This window comes from Malurus melanocephalus, unplaced genomic scaffold (genome assembly GCF_030028575.1).
Source record: "Malurus melanocephalus ecotype Western Australia unplaced genomic scaffold, MMel_1.1 scaffold_210, whole genome shotgun sequence".
In the NCBI taxonomy this organism is placed as follows: domain Eukaryota; kingdom Metazoa; phylum Chordata; class Aves; order Passeriformes; family Maluridae; genus Malurus; species Malurus melanocephalus.
The window spans coordinates 343,581-361,919 of NW_026623442.1; the positions used below are offsets into that span (position 1 = coordinate 343,581).

Consider the following 18,339-nt stretch of genomic DNA (forward strand, 5'->3'; position numbering starts at 1 on the left):
TGTTGTGGGTGCCTGGCTTTCAACCAGCATTCTGAAACCACAACAGTAGGTCACATTTGCAAAAACTGAAAGCTAAACAGTCAACTTAAAAATATGAATTACTATTGACAACCTTCTTGCTATTTAAAATACTTCAAATTAAAAAATAAAAATGTAGTATTTCAGAAAGTAATGAATAAAAGAATTGATTATATAAAGAAGCATAGAATTCATTATGTTTAGAAACAGGATGATTTTTTTATTATAGTAATATGTTGAAAAAAATCATAAATTAATCTAATTGTTCCAATTCCTTCCTTCCAACCAGATCAGACTTCAACAGAATTATTTATTGGGCTACATTTTGCCATCAGAAAACAAGATCCGGCACATCTTGCTTTTTATTTATGCTCTAATTTTGAGCAGGATTACTTAGTGACCCCAACAAAAATAAGGGTTGATTTTTGCAAACAAGTGAGGAATCCAGGCTTGCCCTGTAAAATAGACATGCAGCCAGGGAACACACAACCGAGTTCCTCCCTGTACTCCTTCACTGCGCTGCCTGAGTACAGTTGGGGGTTTCACAAAGTCCTACCTTCAGGCGGCCAGGTTAGAGAAAGATATTATGAKTTGTTTGCAAAATCTTTATGCAGGCTTTGCTTCTAGGGAAGCGATACCAGCATATTTGCAAACTAATTTGTCATTAGAGGCCCATTGTAAAGGATGTGCCTTACAGGCATATTTGCCATATATTTCTAAAAGGATTAGAAAATAATTAATGTTTAAAAAGCTTCAGGCATTTTGTTTAACAAAGAGATTGAACATAATGCCAAATAAACTTTTTTTCTYATCTGTTTGTTTGACATATATGCTATTACATGTTTTATAGTTACTTAAGCACAATTAACTAAACCTGAGATAACTGCAAGGCTGCCAAGATCTACTGCTCCCTGCTTAGAAACTAGCTTCAATTTATTAGAAAAGAGCAAGGAACATCARTAACAGTGCTTATTTATCTAGTCTGAAAGTAAAGCACCTGACCAGAAATAACTAAAGAAAAAACTTCCAGGCTGTACTACAAAACCAAAGATCCATATGTTCAATTGGATGTCCCCAAAATGCCCTGATTTCCAGACATTCCTGATAAATTGATGTTTTAGGCAAAAAAAAAAAACAAAAAAAAAAACCCAAACCCAAACATCCAGTCATACTTCTGAAAACAACAAAAAAATCCAAACCCCAAACACAAATAAAACCCTTCCCTGTACACAGGGAAGAACAGAGAAGGTCAGAGGGTTCGTACTGAAGGTTCATATTTGAAATTGTGTTCTACGCAAACATTCGTATAAGTAGGAAAAAAGCAAAGCCTAGAAAAGGCGTGGCAAGAGCTCTGGGGCTGTGAAAAGTTTTAGAAATAAGAGCTCCAGGGGATGAGTCAGGAAAGCTAAGTGTGAGCAAGAGAAAGACAAGGGTAGAGCTGAGTTGCTCAAATGAAGTTGAAAGATTCTTCYTACCAACTTTTTTCTGATAAAAACTTACTAATGTGTTATAGTATCCTACTCTCTGACACCTTGAATATCTATTGTGTCATCTCCCAATGGAAAGTGGCATGACCATTGGAAGGAAACTTGAAGGGAACCCCTTGAATCTCACACAGACAGTAGAAGTTCTTGACTGACTCCAAAGAGTCTTCCTCTCCAAAGAGGAATGGCATAGAGAATAGGGGAACTGAGGAAACTGGTTCAGATGAAATCACAGAAAGAAACAGCAGCTTGCAGAAGATGTCATCCCTAAATCCCAATGACAGAAATGCAATCAAGACATCTGGTAAAGGTCATTCAAGGACAGAGCCCAACAGGAAAAGAGAAGGACGACAAGGAAATTTAAATTCTGAGAGTTGCTAAGYAAAGGGGAAAAAGAGAGGAAGAGAAAATAGAAACACTGAACAAACATGATCATTAGTCACTTTATCAAAGATCCTGTTTTTTCTTTTTTTGACTGACATGTTTTTTAAAAGTCTTGTCTGATAAAGAACCCTACATGTCATTTAAGTTAATCCTCCAGAAAACTTAAGGTGAACTTCTGAAGTTATTTTGAAAACAACATTCACATGTTGGTAACACGAAACATGGTAAAGTTCCTTTTCTCTAACGAAACAGAGGACTGATACAGCAACTCTATCACACTCTAACATTACTTACATGGGAAAGAAATTATCAGAAAACACTATCATGGAACCAGAAAGTGGAAAGCTGACAGTAGGTGTGTTTAGACTATGAAAAAAAAAAATAGAAGTGAAACTGTTGTAAATTCACACTGAACAGAACTGATTTGCTAAAGTGCCAACTACGACGCTGGTATTCTAAATAAAAACTGAAAGACTTACTTTAAAGAGCTGTTTATGCTCAGAAAATGTAACAGATTGGTGCAGAAATTGTTCTGCCTATATTGTGCAAGAGACCAGAGTTGATGACCATAATGACTGGTCCATTATAAYGAAAAATACACCAACCTATTGCCTCTGGCATTCCTCTTATGTCACTGTTATACTTTGAAACAYTCCATATGAGAAAGTGAACAAGCTACACATCTTCTATTAGCTTATGTGTGTATATAAAAGAATATTTTCCCCAGAAACAAACCAAAAATTCCATATATGCCTACTTTTACATTTTCATTATTGCATTTGGTATATGGATTAMATCACATATCTATACTTCACACATTCCATTCCACTAAATATTGTAGTAGTTAGAAAGTTAAAGATGAGGTAAGGAAACATAMTGTCCACGAAACTAATATCAAGTTCTGAATTCAGACTTTAGAGTTTTCATTTGTAGAATATACAGATATTTTTAATATGAAAGGACATGCATGATTTGYCATATACTTTGTGAGAGCAATGTATATTATCTTCACCCTATAACGTACAAGTAAACTTCATGCAGTAAGGCTGAGCATAAGTATCCTTGACAGAATAACCCTCACGTTTTTTATTCAWCCTTTTACCAAATTACAATATTGAAAAAAAGACTGCTAACAATGAACTTAGCAATTTCAGCCAATTTCAGACTTAGATGAGAAATTACCTTCAAAACACCCACCAACACTTATTTGGATCTGGGAAAAATTATTTTTTTTATCTTTATGATTAGAAATTGATTGAGGATTTTGCAAAATTTACTACTTACTTATCTCCAAAGAATTTTCTCCAGAAATCTGCAGCATCGGCTTTGGTGATGCGAAAGTTGTCACCCTGGAATTGGCCATTTGGAAAAATAGCCTTGATTTCTGCTAACATGTGGCTGAAGATGAGAGACAGCTTTGTCAGGTTTCTCCTGCGGATATAATAGGGAAAAAAAGAAATCACATCAAATCCTTAGAATTTAATAAGTTTAATCAATCTTTCAGTATTTCACATACCCTGTGTATTTGTGTAATAATCACTGTGTGACACAAGAAAAAACACTGAGCTTTCAACTGAAAACACAAAGAAATACAAATCAGTGGTTTGTACTTCCATGTGCTTCTGAGAACATACTTATCATAATTCGCTATGAATATAAAACCACTTTTTGGCAACAGAACAAATTTGAGTTCTCAGCTGCATATTCAGATACATTTCTTGTGCATTAAAGCTTGTGCATTTCTATTTCATTTACTCATTGTGGAAGCAGGAATTTATAGTAATTAGTTTATATATTTTTAAAAAAATCCAACCAAAAAAGCCACAAAAAATCCACCCCACTCAAAGAATTACAATTATAGTTTTGTATATATCATTGAACCTATTTCAGTCTAGGTTTATATAAATATAAACATGGCAGAGAACTAGATTTTCTCCTTTTTCCTATGGTTGTTTTATTTTTTTGTTCTTTTCAGCTTTCTCTTGCTGTACCTACTTCTTATTCTCCTTTCAAACTTTTTCTAGTTAAAACTTGCTTTCAGCTTTCATTGGCATGTTATGAACAAAAAACAAGCTTGTTGTAAACAACTAAAAGAAAAACCCCAATAAAACCCCACAAGCGTCTTTGCTGCCATCTCATTTCCATACGTTTTCCAGACTTGTATCAGTTGATCAAAACTTACTTAGCTTTTGGCACAGAAATCACATTAAGTGTGGTAAAAAGAACGAAGAATCTTTAAATGCAAATAATCCTTTTGCACGGAAATTCTGTGCAAAATAGTGAGGAGAGAAGGAAGAAGCAGCAAACTTTTTGAGAACTTATGCCTGGAGATTCCTTGATGGTCCTTGCAGTAAAAAAGGGCTATTTCCCCAGCTAATATACAAAACAGAGACTACATAGGAGATTGAGCAATTTCTGAAGAAGGATTTGTATTCTTGTGAATTTTACTGGAGTATTTTCATACGTTAGGAGTGTCCTATAAGCATGTCAAGCCCATTCACCTTTAAGCATCTCAAGTACTACTTAAAAATGACTAAATTTAACAAAAACCACAATAAAATGCTTATCGATCATGTAATTTACAGAGTGTTTAAAGACAGCATTTTAAATAAATTCAAACTTATGAATAAGTTCCTAGCCACATGGAAAGACTAAGAYAAATTTTTGTTTTAGTTGAACATATTTTCTGGGATCTTCCTAAAAGAACACTCAATTTAGCACTGCAGAAGTGGTAGTTTTTTCAATTAAATTTGTGAACTTAAAACATAAATTTCTGTGGAAGCTGTGTTGCAGACTTTACTAGAAGTTTTACTMCCAAGAAAATTATGATAAAGATAGTTGTTGTGAAAACATATGCAATTTAAAACAAACAAAGCAATCCCTATGAATACACTCTTCCCTCAAGATTAGGAATGCCTATAGGGCTAATTCATTCACAGTCCTCTACTTCCTTCAGTAAAATCAGATGTCTAGAATTATGATGCTCCATAGTTCCTTGCTATCCGCCTTCCTAGTTTCTTTGTATTTTAATTACACACATGTGTTCTTTATTATTTTACTCCTCAGAACTCAAGCCTGATGCAGAGGAGCAAACAGCTATTTTCATGTGGCTTCCTCAGTCTGCCCTAGACCAAAGATGAAACAAGAAGCTTTCTGTACTCAGGACAGATGGGAACATGACTCGGTGAAAGTTTGAGCAGAGCTCTCCCTTGCATGGCACAGTCAGTGTCCCACATTTATGTGTCGTACTGCARGGGTTCTTCTCAGGTACAAATTCACCTAAGTGACCATGCTGCATCCCTGAGRATTGAGCCCTGCAGTGAATTGAGGGATGAAGTCACACAGAGGTGCCATCTTGACTGGAGGGCAGCGTGTCTGTAATGCTCTGTCCCTGCAGAGGCACTGCCTGGTGGGCACAGCTGCACAGGACATGGCCAGAACCAGCAGCTGGTAGGATGTGGACAGTAAATACACAGTAGACACACGCACCCGAATGGTTCTAACTAAATCACAAAGCCCCTTCCTTCCCTCTYAGAACAGCACCAGTCACTAAGTGCATCAGGAGACTTTTGTTCTATTACACAGAATCGCAAAGAAAGGAAAAAAAATTATTTATTGTTTGTATAAACAAGAAAAAATATTTTAAGAGCTAACTAAGTTGTTTTTTATCTGACTGCAAAGGTGAAACTTGAAACGAACCAGAACCTTGTCTGTGCTTGAACATCTATCACAGCATGTACAAACRGCAAGAGAAGGCAAATTCTTGGTAATTTTATATGCAGGGTATCTTGTTTTTTGTCATTAATTTTGATTCTTACTCTATGAGATCATTATCTCTAGTCTTTGCATGGTAACAAGTAGCCATGATAAATCATGCCTCAATTTTGCACTTATATAATTTTTCACTGACATATTTTTTCTTTAGAACAGCTAAGTACATATTGCACCACTTTTGCTTAGATATGCGTATGTGATACCAGATCTCAGTACCTTCCTGGGGCAGAGATACTGAGCTCATTGATTTTGGAAATGGCTTTCAAGAATTATACAAGGTGCAGAGATGATAGCACTGGGGTGGGCCAATGGCTCTCCCCATCTGCACATTTCAGTTGCCTGAAGATGTCCATCCATTTCAGCAATTTTTGTCCATACATTTCASCAGTATTTTTGCTGTCTTGGGGAGGGCTTTCCCAGGACACCTCAAGAAGCAGATACCCTGCTTTATCAGAACTGGCAGTCTGTGCAGCTCCATTTTTCAATTTAGAGTAATTTCCKTCTTTCCCCCATGTGAAGGATGGAGTGTCAAAAATTTTCCATCTTACTTTCCACTCATAAGTATTTGAAGTCCTATTTATTGGAAAAAAACAATAACTAAAACCACCAGGTTTGACATTTTGGTGAGTAATTCTAACGGAAGCCAAAGAACTGTTCAATCTGAGCTTCTATTTTAGGTCTCACTGCCACCACAAGACCATAAAAAAACCAGTCTGCACCTCTTGCAGTAACAAAGCCTTTTCTTCTCCCAGTCACAGCAAAGACTGATGCAGTGGCAAAGGGACAATTGCATTGGCAGCCCGGTGGAGCAGAACTGCTGAGCAGATAAATGCTCCTGAGAGACCTTTTGGCTCACTGGATCCCAGCAGGAGACAGGTATCCTAATGCTCACATTGGAGCTACAGCTCAAAATAACACCATCCAAATGATACAGAAACAATGGCTTTAAGCCTTCARCATTTAAAATTACAGTATGCTTTCACTTGCAACCTGGGGCAGGTTAGAGGGGGAACKTCTTTCCTTAGCTGTGGGACAGAGCAGAGACATCTTTATTTCTGCAAAGAATGGATTTCTTGCTGATGAGGAAAACCTTACCTTTCTGAAACTAAAACCAAACAAAATTGCTATATACAAGATGATCATTCTCCAGTATATATAAGAGCTACTGTGGTAAAATATAACAATATTTTAACAATAAATGATGTTAAATCAACTGCATTTTCTGTAACACACAGTGTAGGTCTTGTCCCTATTACTTCCAATGCACTCAACATGCCCTAGATGATGTTTTTCCTGTGATTCAAGCTTAGATTTTGCTACCTTCCTCTCACCAAATCAAACTAATGCCATACAGGTCAAACCCCTTGTAGAACTTGATTTCTGAAGTACCATTTTGTTAGTCATGGTCTATGATTTGTCGTCAAACATGTTTGCACATGAAGAACCAACATGGTCCGAATCAACCCCAGAATACCTAAGATATAAAAATTAAAAACTGAATTTTTGTTTAGTATAAACTTGTAAAGATAAGCAAATTTTGGCTAATCAGAAAGACGTATTTTTTTTAATTTCAAAATTAATCTATCTTTTGAAGTTATACCTCATCAGCAAGATTTCTAACTAGAGCAAAGCCTGAAGACAAGAATTTACTCACTTCTCAGAAAATTACTGTATTCTGAATCAATTTTCTTTTCAACTGTCAGGAGTGGGGTCAGGCTAGAAATACTGCCAAGATTTTACACCAGTCATATGCAATTTTAAAACAGGGCTCGATAACGGAGATACTACAACATCCCAGCCAAAGCAAAGCAACAGCAGCTGAGTAGCAGGAGGTCTGACCGTCCCAGATCTACATGATCAGCACGCAATAACACAGACAGGTTTTGGCCATGTCAACTTTGTAATCACTGAATTACTTGCTGGAAGGCAGCACGGTCCAGCAAACAGGACTGGACAGGGAATTAGGCAGTGTCACTTCCTTTCTGACACTGGCTGAATTGTGAGGTGGGAGAAACACCTGAGCCCTGCATTTACTGCCTGTGTACAGGGATGAACAGAGCAAAATGCTCAGACAGCTCCAAACTTGGAGAGCCCCAAACAAAAACACATAGCAGATTCAGTCTATGAATAAATACAAAAAGCAAAGCCCCCATCTGTGCCCTGATCCTCCAGAATTACTGGATGTCACAGACAATAACCAAAACAAAGTAATTTTAAAAATATGTACTTGTTACTCCTGCAACAACTAGAAAATGCATAAACCTACCTACATACTACATGTATATATAGTTTTTACTTCCATGCCTGTATATTATTATGCCCATGAAAAAAAATCATTTTCATTTTACAGCTACGAATATTTCCAAAGAAAACCCCAGCCCAGTCTGGAAGAGAATTCTGAATGCATATCTCTGCAGTTATTTACGTCATTCCAAAAATTAGGTTATTGCTGGATTTCCTTCTTCATTGCATCTAGTAARTGTTTAATCTTTCTGCATCCTCACAGRTACAYTTTGCTAAAYAATCACCTGCTCTAATAAAGCAATACACCAACTTTCCAAGCTTATAACTCAATCATCTGGGACAGAAAAAGTCTTTAGTGTTAAAATAAAATCTGTTTGACAGCTAAGAATATTTTCCAGATAGATCTGACATAAAGTACAYCAAACTACTATTAAATAACAGATAATTCTTCTATAATTGTTATATAGAATAATCATACAAAGACAGCTCTTAGCTGGCAAAACTGCAAACCATAACTGCCTAGGAATTAAGATGAAAGAAAGTTTGAAATATGAATTTCATAAGGTGAATTGTTTATTTTGACTTCTAAAAATCCATCCCCCCAAATATTAAAGCTTTAMAATCCAAAGCATATGTACTGGGCTCATTTCCTGCAATTAGTCCTATTCAAAACAGATTTCTGATCCATATGCTCAAGTTATGGTAAAACACAAGGATCCTACAAAATACATGTGACTAATCCAAAGGTACAGAACAATCTTATGATTCAGGTACAAAAGAGGGAAGTGAAGAGCCATGTTCTGAGTTCTGTCACTTCACTCTCCCAGAGTTCAAAATTTACATTTTGTGACTCAGGTTTCCATTGTACGAAAAAAGCTCTTTACAAATTATTTTCCATTTTCATTTTGCCACCATGAGGAAAATCATAGCTGCCCATAAAGCCCCATGACGGATCATACTTCTGACATAACTACTGACAAATAACTCAAGTAAGAATGCACTAAGCCCAGGACAAGACACAGAACAGAAAAAAATCTGAAGAAATATGAGAATTTTTGAAGATCTCCAGAAGACATAGGAACAGGACTAAAAATTATATATGCTGCTAGTTGTTCACTCTTAATAATCCAGTACAACCCTGACTCATTTATCCCCCTTCCTCTTATAGAACTTCCCTTTTCAGAGACAGGAAACATAGGAAAAAAAAATTATTTAAAAAATAAAAAAATCAGAAAAACAACAAAATAATCCCACCCCTCCAAAAAAGCCCCCACTAAACCCCAAAACAATAACAACCCACAAAAAGGAAAAAAAAAAACCCAAAACTCCCCATCACTTTTTTTCAGAAATCTACAGGTGTAAAATGCAGTCAGCTAATCTTAACAGCGGAGAGTTCCTTAACACTTCAGAGGAAGCAAAGGAAACCAAAGGTTCCTGTCAACATGCCTGCAGAGAAAAAAAATGCCTCCCATCATATTTGGCAATCRAATCAACTCTGCTTCTGTGCAATGATTATTTTTAAAAGCTATATAAGGACAGGGTATTGTTCAGGGACCAAAGCATACGAGCCTATTCTTGGGAAGAAATGTCTCTGGGTCTAAGAATAATCATGAGCTCTATTTCCTACTTGTGCCGCTGACTCAYGGAAGGAACACATACAACTCAACACTGCTGTGCTTTAGTATTCCTCATATGTGAACTGCCCCACAAACAAAACCCAAAACCCGGCCTTAAACATGGCAATGTTCAGCCAGAAAATAAATTTTTCGTGTGTTAAGCATAAAAAACAAATATAAAATTCTAAGAAACAAACTGGAGGCAATTGTTACTTTTCTTTGAATCTTGGAGGAGCTGGGTTTATTGTGACTAGGAAAGCAGCATCCTTCCTTGAATGCCTTTTTATCAGCCTCTTTGTGACAGTTAAAAGGAGTATTGTGCGAGTCTGTGCTATTCAMAATGAATACCAAAAGCAAGAAATGGCAGACTTTGGRCAAGGATTGGGCAAGGATGTTTGGRAAAACAAAAGGCTGATTCTAMTGTTACCTTGAATCTTCCTGTATCTTTTCAAATCATTTTACATCAATACACTGACTTCCACCAGCAGCCTGGCTCCTTTTATTCTCATATTTTAAAAAAGACATTAAAATACAAGAAGGCAATGTTTGAAGAATTCAAAATTCCATTCCATCTTTTGAAAGTGTTTATCAGATGTCATTGCTTTTACAGCAGACTTAATGTACAACAGCTTAGTAAATAAAGTGGAATATAATACAAGGAAGGAAGAAGGCCAGGGTTTTTGCCAATCTGTGACATTCTCTGTGAGTCTGCCTACTCTCTACTCTTTCATTGTGAACTGGCATGCCACTGTGTCACCATCTCTTCAGCAAAGTTCTATCCAAGGATTATCCAAGCTTTTKGCTAAACAAATGCTCCATACAGCAGCAACCATGAACAGCTCTCAGCAGCTGGGCTTTAGGCTTTACAGTCCAAGTTTTGAAAATTTCATTACTTCCAGCTCTATCCAAGGGGCATTTATCCACACAGATAAATGTCTCAAGGTACTCATAAAGCATTTTAATTTCTTTCCTCACTARTAATCTGGTATATGAGGTAACAAATATAACCATGAAAGGAAAACCTAAGGAGTGCTGGCAGGAGTAAGTAACAAAGGAAATACAGTCTGCATAAAACAAAATGTGAGTCATCAAAAATAAAGATTTGTTGACAAGCTAAAGATTTAATATTTTTGCCCATAATTATTATCTCTAGCTACTTATGCAGAAGGAGAGAGGTTACAAAAAAAAAAAAAAAAAAAAAAAAAACAAAAACCTCTAGAGAATACAACTCTCTGAAAGAAATTTGCATAAAACATCTGAATATTTACAAGTACAAATACTTTGTGAAGGATAGTCAATGCTATAACATTTTAAGTAGCAACATAAACTAAGAGCTAACAGACTTATTGATTTTACTACCAAGCCTTTCAGTGGAACTACTAGATCATCCGTACAAAACACATGTAACATCCTTAATCTAATACATGCAGAGATTTAAAAACAGSACACTGGCTGTTTAATTTGCTGCTTTTTAACAGTCAGTTGCTTTTGTGCTGTAGTTCCACTCATCAGTGTCAACATGTTCAAGCACTGTTTGCTTCCTCCATCCTCATTCCATAGACATTTTTGTCTTCCAAGATCCAGTCCTGTTATTAATTGAACACTGACTTTAGTCTACAGCCTAATATCTGCATATAYAAACAAAACTGAAATGGTTACAGAATTCCCCAGGAACAACAGTGAAGTCCATCTTTGAAAAGGTGAATTAATTCATTGAATACACAAATACATAAAACTTGTTAAAAACATKAATGAATTAATATGAAACATGGAAGACTGAATTAGCGTCCTTTCATTATCTTCCAAAGTCTTCTTCAAGGGAAAGGAATATTCAAAACAACACTTGGACAAAATGAGCAGTGTCAAAGCCAGAGGSGTGGTTGGTACAATTTTTTAGTACCTGATTAGGCCAATAAACACCTAGAATTGCACTGTAAATGAGGTCACTACTATAATCCATACTATCCATGTACAGGAAGTACAACTGATAGAACCAATAGGTATTAATATTTCCCCATATAACCAGCATCCTCCTAATTCTTGTGAGGATTACTTGGTTTGGAGATTATTCATGCCATGGATAGAGCACATCTGTGCTGTGCTAAGCACAGCTCTGTGCAAAAAAGGGACTCTTCCACATGGACCTTGAGTGACTCTAGAAGGGATAAGAGGCTGACTTTGGCACAAATCTTACTGCAATTTGGCACAAATTTGGCACAAATTTGGCACAAATCTTAGCCAACACAGCAGCCCAAAAGCCAGGAGAGCACAAGGAGGCACTGATGTAGCTAAATGCTTATCCTCTGACAGTGATCGAGCATCAGCAAAGGACAGTGGTTTAGTTCTGTGTCACACTTCAGCTGGTTTGTTGTCATGCAAAAACTCAGGAAACTCGGTGGTTCTGAGGTGCAAATACCAACAAAGCACGTGTGCCATGCAGCACCCCCAGCAATCCTCTTCCTGTGCAGGTCTGACTGCCTCCCATCTGAGCAGCAAAATACTGATTATGCTTCATTTCACAGGTTTGCAAGGTGCTAATTTCCTGCACAGAAACAGTCCAGGACATGTACTCAGCCTTGTTCCTTCACAGTTTTTTTATTCAGACCATTATCTCACCTTGAAATATACTGTTATGTTTTCTAAGTAAAATAAACTATAAAAAGATGCCTGAGCATTCTTGGTGACACGCAACAAAGTACTTTCAATTCAAAACCTACTGAATTTTGCAATCTTTCTGAGTGTTAGAGAGTGAATCCAAAATTTTTCAGGCCTACTGCTCCATCACATTAAATGACTCTGGAGAAAAACTGCAACACAATTCAGCCATTTCTGAAAGCAGGACTGGTAATACTTCTTTCTGACACTGAGTTTTGGCAAACTAATTTCCTTATGTGTCTTTTTCAATTCATATAATTCCCAAGTGCTTAAATCCATTTTCGATATKTAACAGGAAATGGTCTTTGGATCACATGTGCATCCCAGCACTCTTGGTGAGATTGACACAAGTTTGGCTAAATGATKAAACTGAGGGAAATCTTATCCAAGAGACAAAATTCAAAATTCTCAGCTCTGCATTCTGAGCTCACCTGTAGTTCACTAAACATATTAAATATTAGATAACAATTATGTTTGAGCTAGACTGAAGCTGTGAGGCACAACTCTAATTCTTACATAGGGGGCTTTTAACATCAGAGACAWTAGAAAAAGAAAATTCTTCTCCGTTTCTCTCAGTGAAGCTCACAATGAACTCAGAAAAAAAGGTGAGCTGTTTGATTAAAAAGCAAAGAAGGAAGAAGCTAGAGAAAGGAGATGGAAAGAAATAGAAGGCAACTCAGAGAAACTTTATTTAAAAGGTATGATAATKCAGAGCAGTATAGAAAAGCCCATGAGAAMAAGCYRACAYTTTAGAGAAAATTTTGAACRGCAYGAAAAAATTAAACTATAAGGAGATRTATTAAACACCAGGAACAAATGTATCTATTCTGCAGTTGCTTGCTAAGTGAATGTCTATCCTGTGTATTCAGGCCTACCCAGGCAACAAAGCCATGGAATAAAAAAAAAAAAATCTCATATTGTATTTAGAGACAATCACAATGCATGTATCCAAAGGGGATCAACCATGGCCACACACAGAATTTTACTCTTGGAAATTCTTTAAAGGCCTTACTTTTTCAGGAATTTTGTTTTTGTTTTTTATGAGTTGGAAGAAGTGCAAAAGCATTTTTACTGATCAGATCTTCTAATGCAGATAAGGGATCTGAATGTAAGTTTTCAAACAACATTCATTTTCTTGCATTAGGAGTGTCTGCAAATACCAAAGCTGCTGTATTTTTAGAAGTGCTGAAACTCGCAGAGGTGTTTAGTACCTGCTATATCACACATGATTTGCAGTGACTGTAAATCAACAAGCTGTCCCAGCATTCCTAAGACACTGGCCAAAAAGTAATTTTCCTGGCTGAGACATGATCAAGAGACAATACTGAGCTGCACATTTTGCCCTAGAACTCACCTTTAGAAAAAGTCCTTGGATTTTATGTTTTCAGTCTCTTGTACATCATTACTTCTATTTATTTGTTCTGTGGCAGTGGTAGGAGCCTCTCATCAAAAGCAGAATTGTTTTACAAAAACTAACCCTCTTCATCATGCCATGTAGCTTCCTGTCAAAAGTATCACATTAAATGAGAAGAGAAACTCTTCAACTCTACACCTTAACAAATGTATTTTTTCACAGACTTTCAAACATACAAGGATTTTGACCCTAAGCCCTGAAATCAGACTCCATGTAGGCAGACACTCTCATTACAGCATTCTAAGYACTGTCATTAAAGCACTCTAAAAGTATTTTAGACCATATGAAAACATGTTATTTATCAAAAYGGAAATCCAAGTGAGAGCTACAAAACCCACTAAAATATAATAATCAGCCTTCAAACCACATCTCAAGTTATTGAATTCCTATCAAACATATAATAAAAATTTCCATTTCCTCAGATGCACTCTAATCAAATCCACCTGAAATCACTCACTGGAAATGATTTAAATATTACTTAGMGCTGAGATGCAGCTTGTTTGCAACATTCAGGCAACAGAAATGTCTGTGTCCCACAGCTAAGCAGCCTCACACAAATGCATATGGCACAAAATATACAAATAAGATGTAATACGAAGTACTGAAACAGTATGTGGGTCTTAGAACAATCACTGAAGTTTTATTTACTGAGAGAATGTAAAGTGACTTTCATTGAGAGAAGGAATATCTGGCCAAAACAGTAAACAACCTACCCTATTCCCTTTCACATATACCTTGAGGCACTCAATCGCCTGTCCTGCTGCATGTGAGGAGCACATCTAAACCATTTAAATCCAGACACATTGCTGCCACATTCTGTTAGGAACTTTATCCATACAGAATAGCAGGGAATGAAAAATCAAATCCTTGGTTCCAAAACGCCACTTGAAATGATGCTGTACTTAGAGCCCTTGAGGATCAGGTCAGTACACATCTAACAGGACAGTCAGGAATAATCTGGCGCCAACGGAATACAGCACAGGACTTGGGTCAAATTCTAACAGATTTTCTCTTTATAACAAGATGTGTGATTTCACACTAACTAAAAAAAAGTAGAACTGGCTGAAATATTTCCATTTGGACAGCAAAAGCAGGCACTAAAAACCACAAGGCTATAGGTTTGTTTTCATGAAAACAGAATTTTTGCCTTCAGGAAGTACTGATGTCAAACTTCCAAACAAAACCTGCCCATACAAATCAAAATAAAGCATTTTACTTCTTCACTGCGTATCTCTCATGAAAAGCAAAGGAAAAGCATAGAATGAAAAAGTCTGTAAAGGTCTTTGCAAAATAACCTGATATATGTGGTTTATGTCAAAGTGACAAGGTACTTACGCGACCTATTAATTGAAAACTTTCTATAGCTTTTTTATACATTATCAATATAAGAATGTAATAACTTTTYATTAAAATACAATGTAATAGCTTTCAATCTATTATCAATAATAGCCTTYTCCTATATCGTTATAAGTTTTTATATAGGGTATTAGCAATATACAGTGTATCAGCGGTATGTAATCCAACCAGCTGGATTAGGATGTAAACACATAAAAATCACCAAGGAGCATAAATCAGAAAAAGTTCTGAAGAAGTAGACAGGTATATGCTATAACAAGGAACAGCAGAGAGCACTAATGAGAACTTGGCAGAGGCACAGAACAGACAATAAAATAATAGAAAATGAAGACTTGGAGGAATTAAAAAAACACATGAACATCACAACTGCACATGCCTTGGAGACAAAGGTGAAAAGTCCACCATGATGAAGAGGATGGGCTCTCATTAGAGGGAGACCCCTGCGACCACCAAATTGAGGATGACACAGGCACATTTGTAAAACTGTGATATCACGTATTTCTGTGCCTATATATAGTGGTAGATGTATGGGAGGCCTAGTGACAATGGTAATGTTACACCATGCTGACTGTATAAATGTGTGCTAATTTAAAGTGAAGGCGGGTGGGTCAGGAGGAGAAATCCCCCTCACCTCCAGCGCTGCAATAAACAAATACCTGCTCTATAGACACCAGTCTATGGAGTTTTATTTCTAGGCCTTTTTTGGGCATCAAACCATTTTGCTTCTTTTGGTCCAAAGTACAGTAACCAATGAAGAAATTTATACTCTGATCTTTTTTTTTTCCCCCCTTTCAATGTCAATATTGTCCTATTTCAGTGACTACATTCACAAACATGGGTCATCCTCTACTGCTTTCAACCAGTGCTGGTATTCTCATATATGAACAATTCAACATGGGAGACAATTAAATGTTCTAAAGAAAGCTTTRGTCACGGCCTAGAAAGGATGGTATGAATGAATAAATAATTGAGGTAAGAAAAACTGGAAGCAGAGGGCAGGCATTAAGGGTTTGTGCTTGCAATGGAGGGAACCATCTCAGTTTTACATCTCTGCTCTCTTTGGCACATTTATGGGAAAGTAGCGAGTATCAAGGAAATCAAGTTTGCTGATTACATGAAGCTTTTCCAAGGCTATAAGGCTGACAGATAACTGCAAATAGCTGCAGAGTGACTGCACAACAAAAATGACAGATGAAGTTCAATATATGTAATGGTAAAATGATGCCTTTGAACAAATAATCTTGACTTGATGCACCAAAGGGCAAGCTCTAAGCTGTCCATTGCCACYCAGAAGCAAAATTTTGAATTATGATATGTAATTCCTCGACAATATATCTGCTCAATGCTCATCAGCAATAAAACCTCAGATCAAATAATATGAGTTATTACCAAAAGAAGAGGAAAAAAACCCAAAAAAATATAATTATACTACCATGTAGAAGCACAGTTACCTCTTATCAAATCAGATATATAACAAACATATATAAGAGATAAATTGAGGTTACCAAAGGTAAGAAATGGCTACAGAGGAGGAACTAAGTATGCTGGGACTCTTCACCTCAGACGAGTAACCACAGAGGAACTCTGATAGAGATCTACAAATTGCAAGTGGCATAAGGAAGATGGATGAGGACTGACAGTAACTGGAACATTTAGTGAAGGTGACAGGAAGCAAGCTCAAAAAATCCCTGATCCACAGAAGTTGTTGCCTAAGGATACTGAGGAGGCAAGTTTGAATAGGTTTCGGGGGAAACKGGGAAAACACCAGGAAGAGCTGCTTCACTGAAGGTTACTAGAGAAACAAAGCACAASAGGTTCAGGAAATCCCTTTGCTAAATATGGCCAAAAGCTGGCAGAGTACTAGGGAAATGTACTAAATGATACATGTTCACCCCATTTATTCTTCCTTAGGTATCTCCTTACGCTCACCATGGAAAACAAGAATGACTACAGTGATTCAGATCAGGGTCTGTCTTAAAAACAATTCAGAGTACTTAAGCACTAAAGAACAAGGTTCATAGGGTACCCCCAAAGTTTCTATATTCACTTTTTTCATTCATGTAATTTGATTGCATAGAACTTTTAACACCTGTTCACTCATAAATTAATTTTGGATACCTTGGTGAACGGAAGCAGCCTACAGTTGACAATCCTTCTTTTTCACCCCCATAACTGAGATTAAAAGGTTGAGGTTGCCCAAAGCACAGCCTGTTTCATGAATGTGGCCATGTTTTTTACCAGGAGAGCGACCTGGCAAGGCTGGCATTAGGAAAGGGCACATGGAGCAACACTGCATGAGGCAAAGAYTGTGAGAAGTACCAGGAGTGATCAGGAACAGAGTTCTATTCTGTGCTTTAAAACTAGAGCTGTTACAAGAACCTAGGAGTGTCCTTGCCAACACTGGAGAAGTGAGCAGTGTTAAGAGGGCTGACAGTGAAGTCGMATCACAGATGTCTTCCAAGATAACCAGCCTCAACAGTGAAAGCCAAGTAATATAGCATTCCTAAAATTAGATGAAGAGGCTCGTACAGGGCCAAATAGGATCAGAAAAGGTTACTACACCACAGCTGCAGTGGAAACTTCCAAATTCTGAGCACCAGTGTGAAAATCTGCATGTTTAACTCACTGCTAAAATTTATCACATTAAAACAGGCTTTAAAACAATACACATGAATAGAATCACAACTGGACACAAAATACCSTAAAATTCCTTCTGGTAAAAATAGTTTTTAAGGCATGAAGGCTCTAGGAGTCACACCCTAGGAGTTTATTCCCATGAGACAACATTTGTGCAGTTTTGCCTAGCAAGACAGTTCACTTTGCTGCTTGCAAAAGTAAACTATGCGAGTATGGATTCCTGGAACAAAGAGTCTGACTCTGAAAAACAAATTGCTTTGAAACAGGAATGGAAAATGAAGACAATACTGTTCTTTGTACCGGTTTTGCTTGGCCCAGTTTTTGGAAGTGGGGGGCCAAAAAGATGGCTCCTGTGAGAAGCTTCTGGAGGCTTCCACCATGTCCAGCAAAGTCAATTGCTGTTGACTCTGAGGATGATGGACATGACACTGACCAAACCTGGGCCAACTGGAGATGGTGGTTACACCTCTGTGATAACATATTTAAGAAGAAATCAAAACAAAGGTGGGAGTCACAGTAGTTTTGCCAGAAGAGGAGGAGGAGTAGGATGAGAGTATGTGAGGGAATGCAAACACCAAGGTCAGTGCAGGAGGGGGAGGAGCTGCTCCAGGTGCCAGAGCTGGGATTCCTTTGCAGACCGTGGTGACCATGGTGGAGCAGACTGTCCCCCTGCAGGCCGTGGTGACCATGGTGGAGCAGGCTGTCCCCCTGCAGCCCATGGTGACCATGGTGGAGCAGGCTGTCCCCCTGCAGCCCA

General features: G+C 37.3%; 1 protein-coding gene across 3 annotated transcripts in view; it reads right to left on the reverse strand.

Annotated features, from left to right (window-relative positions):
- Window positions 1–18,339, reverse strand: part of CBLB (Cbl proto-oncogene B) — a 131,042-nt gene that overhangs the window by 57,880 nt on the left and 54,823 nt on the right. For all 3 annotated transcript variants that reach the window (XM_057373918.1, XM_057373916.1, XM_057373915.1), the window contains exon 4: window positions 3,171–3,317. In XM_057373918.1, the coding sequence (XP_057229901.1) occupies window positions 3,171–3,317 (147 nt within the window). The remainder of the gene's footprint in view (window positions 1–3,170; window positions 3,318–18,339) is intronic.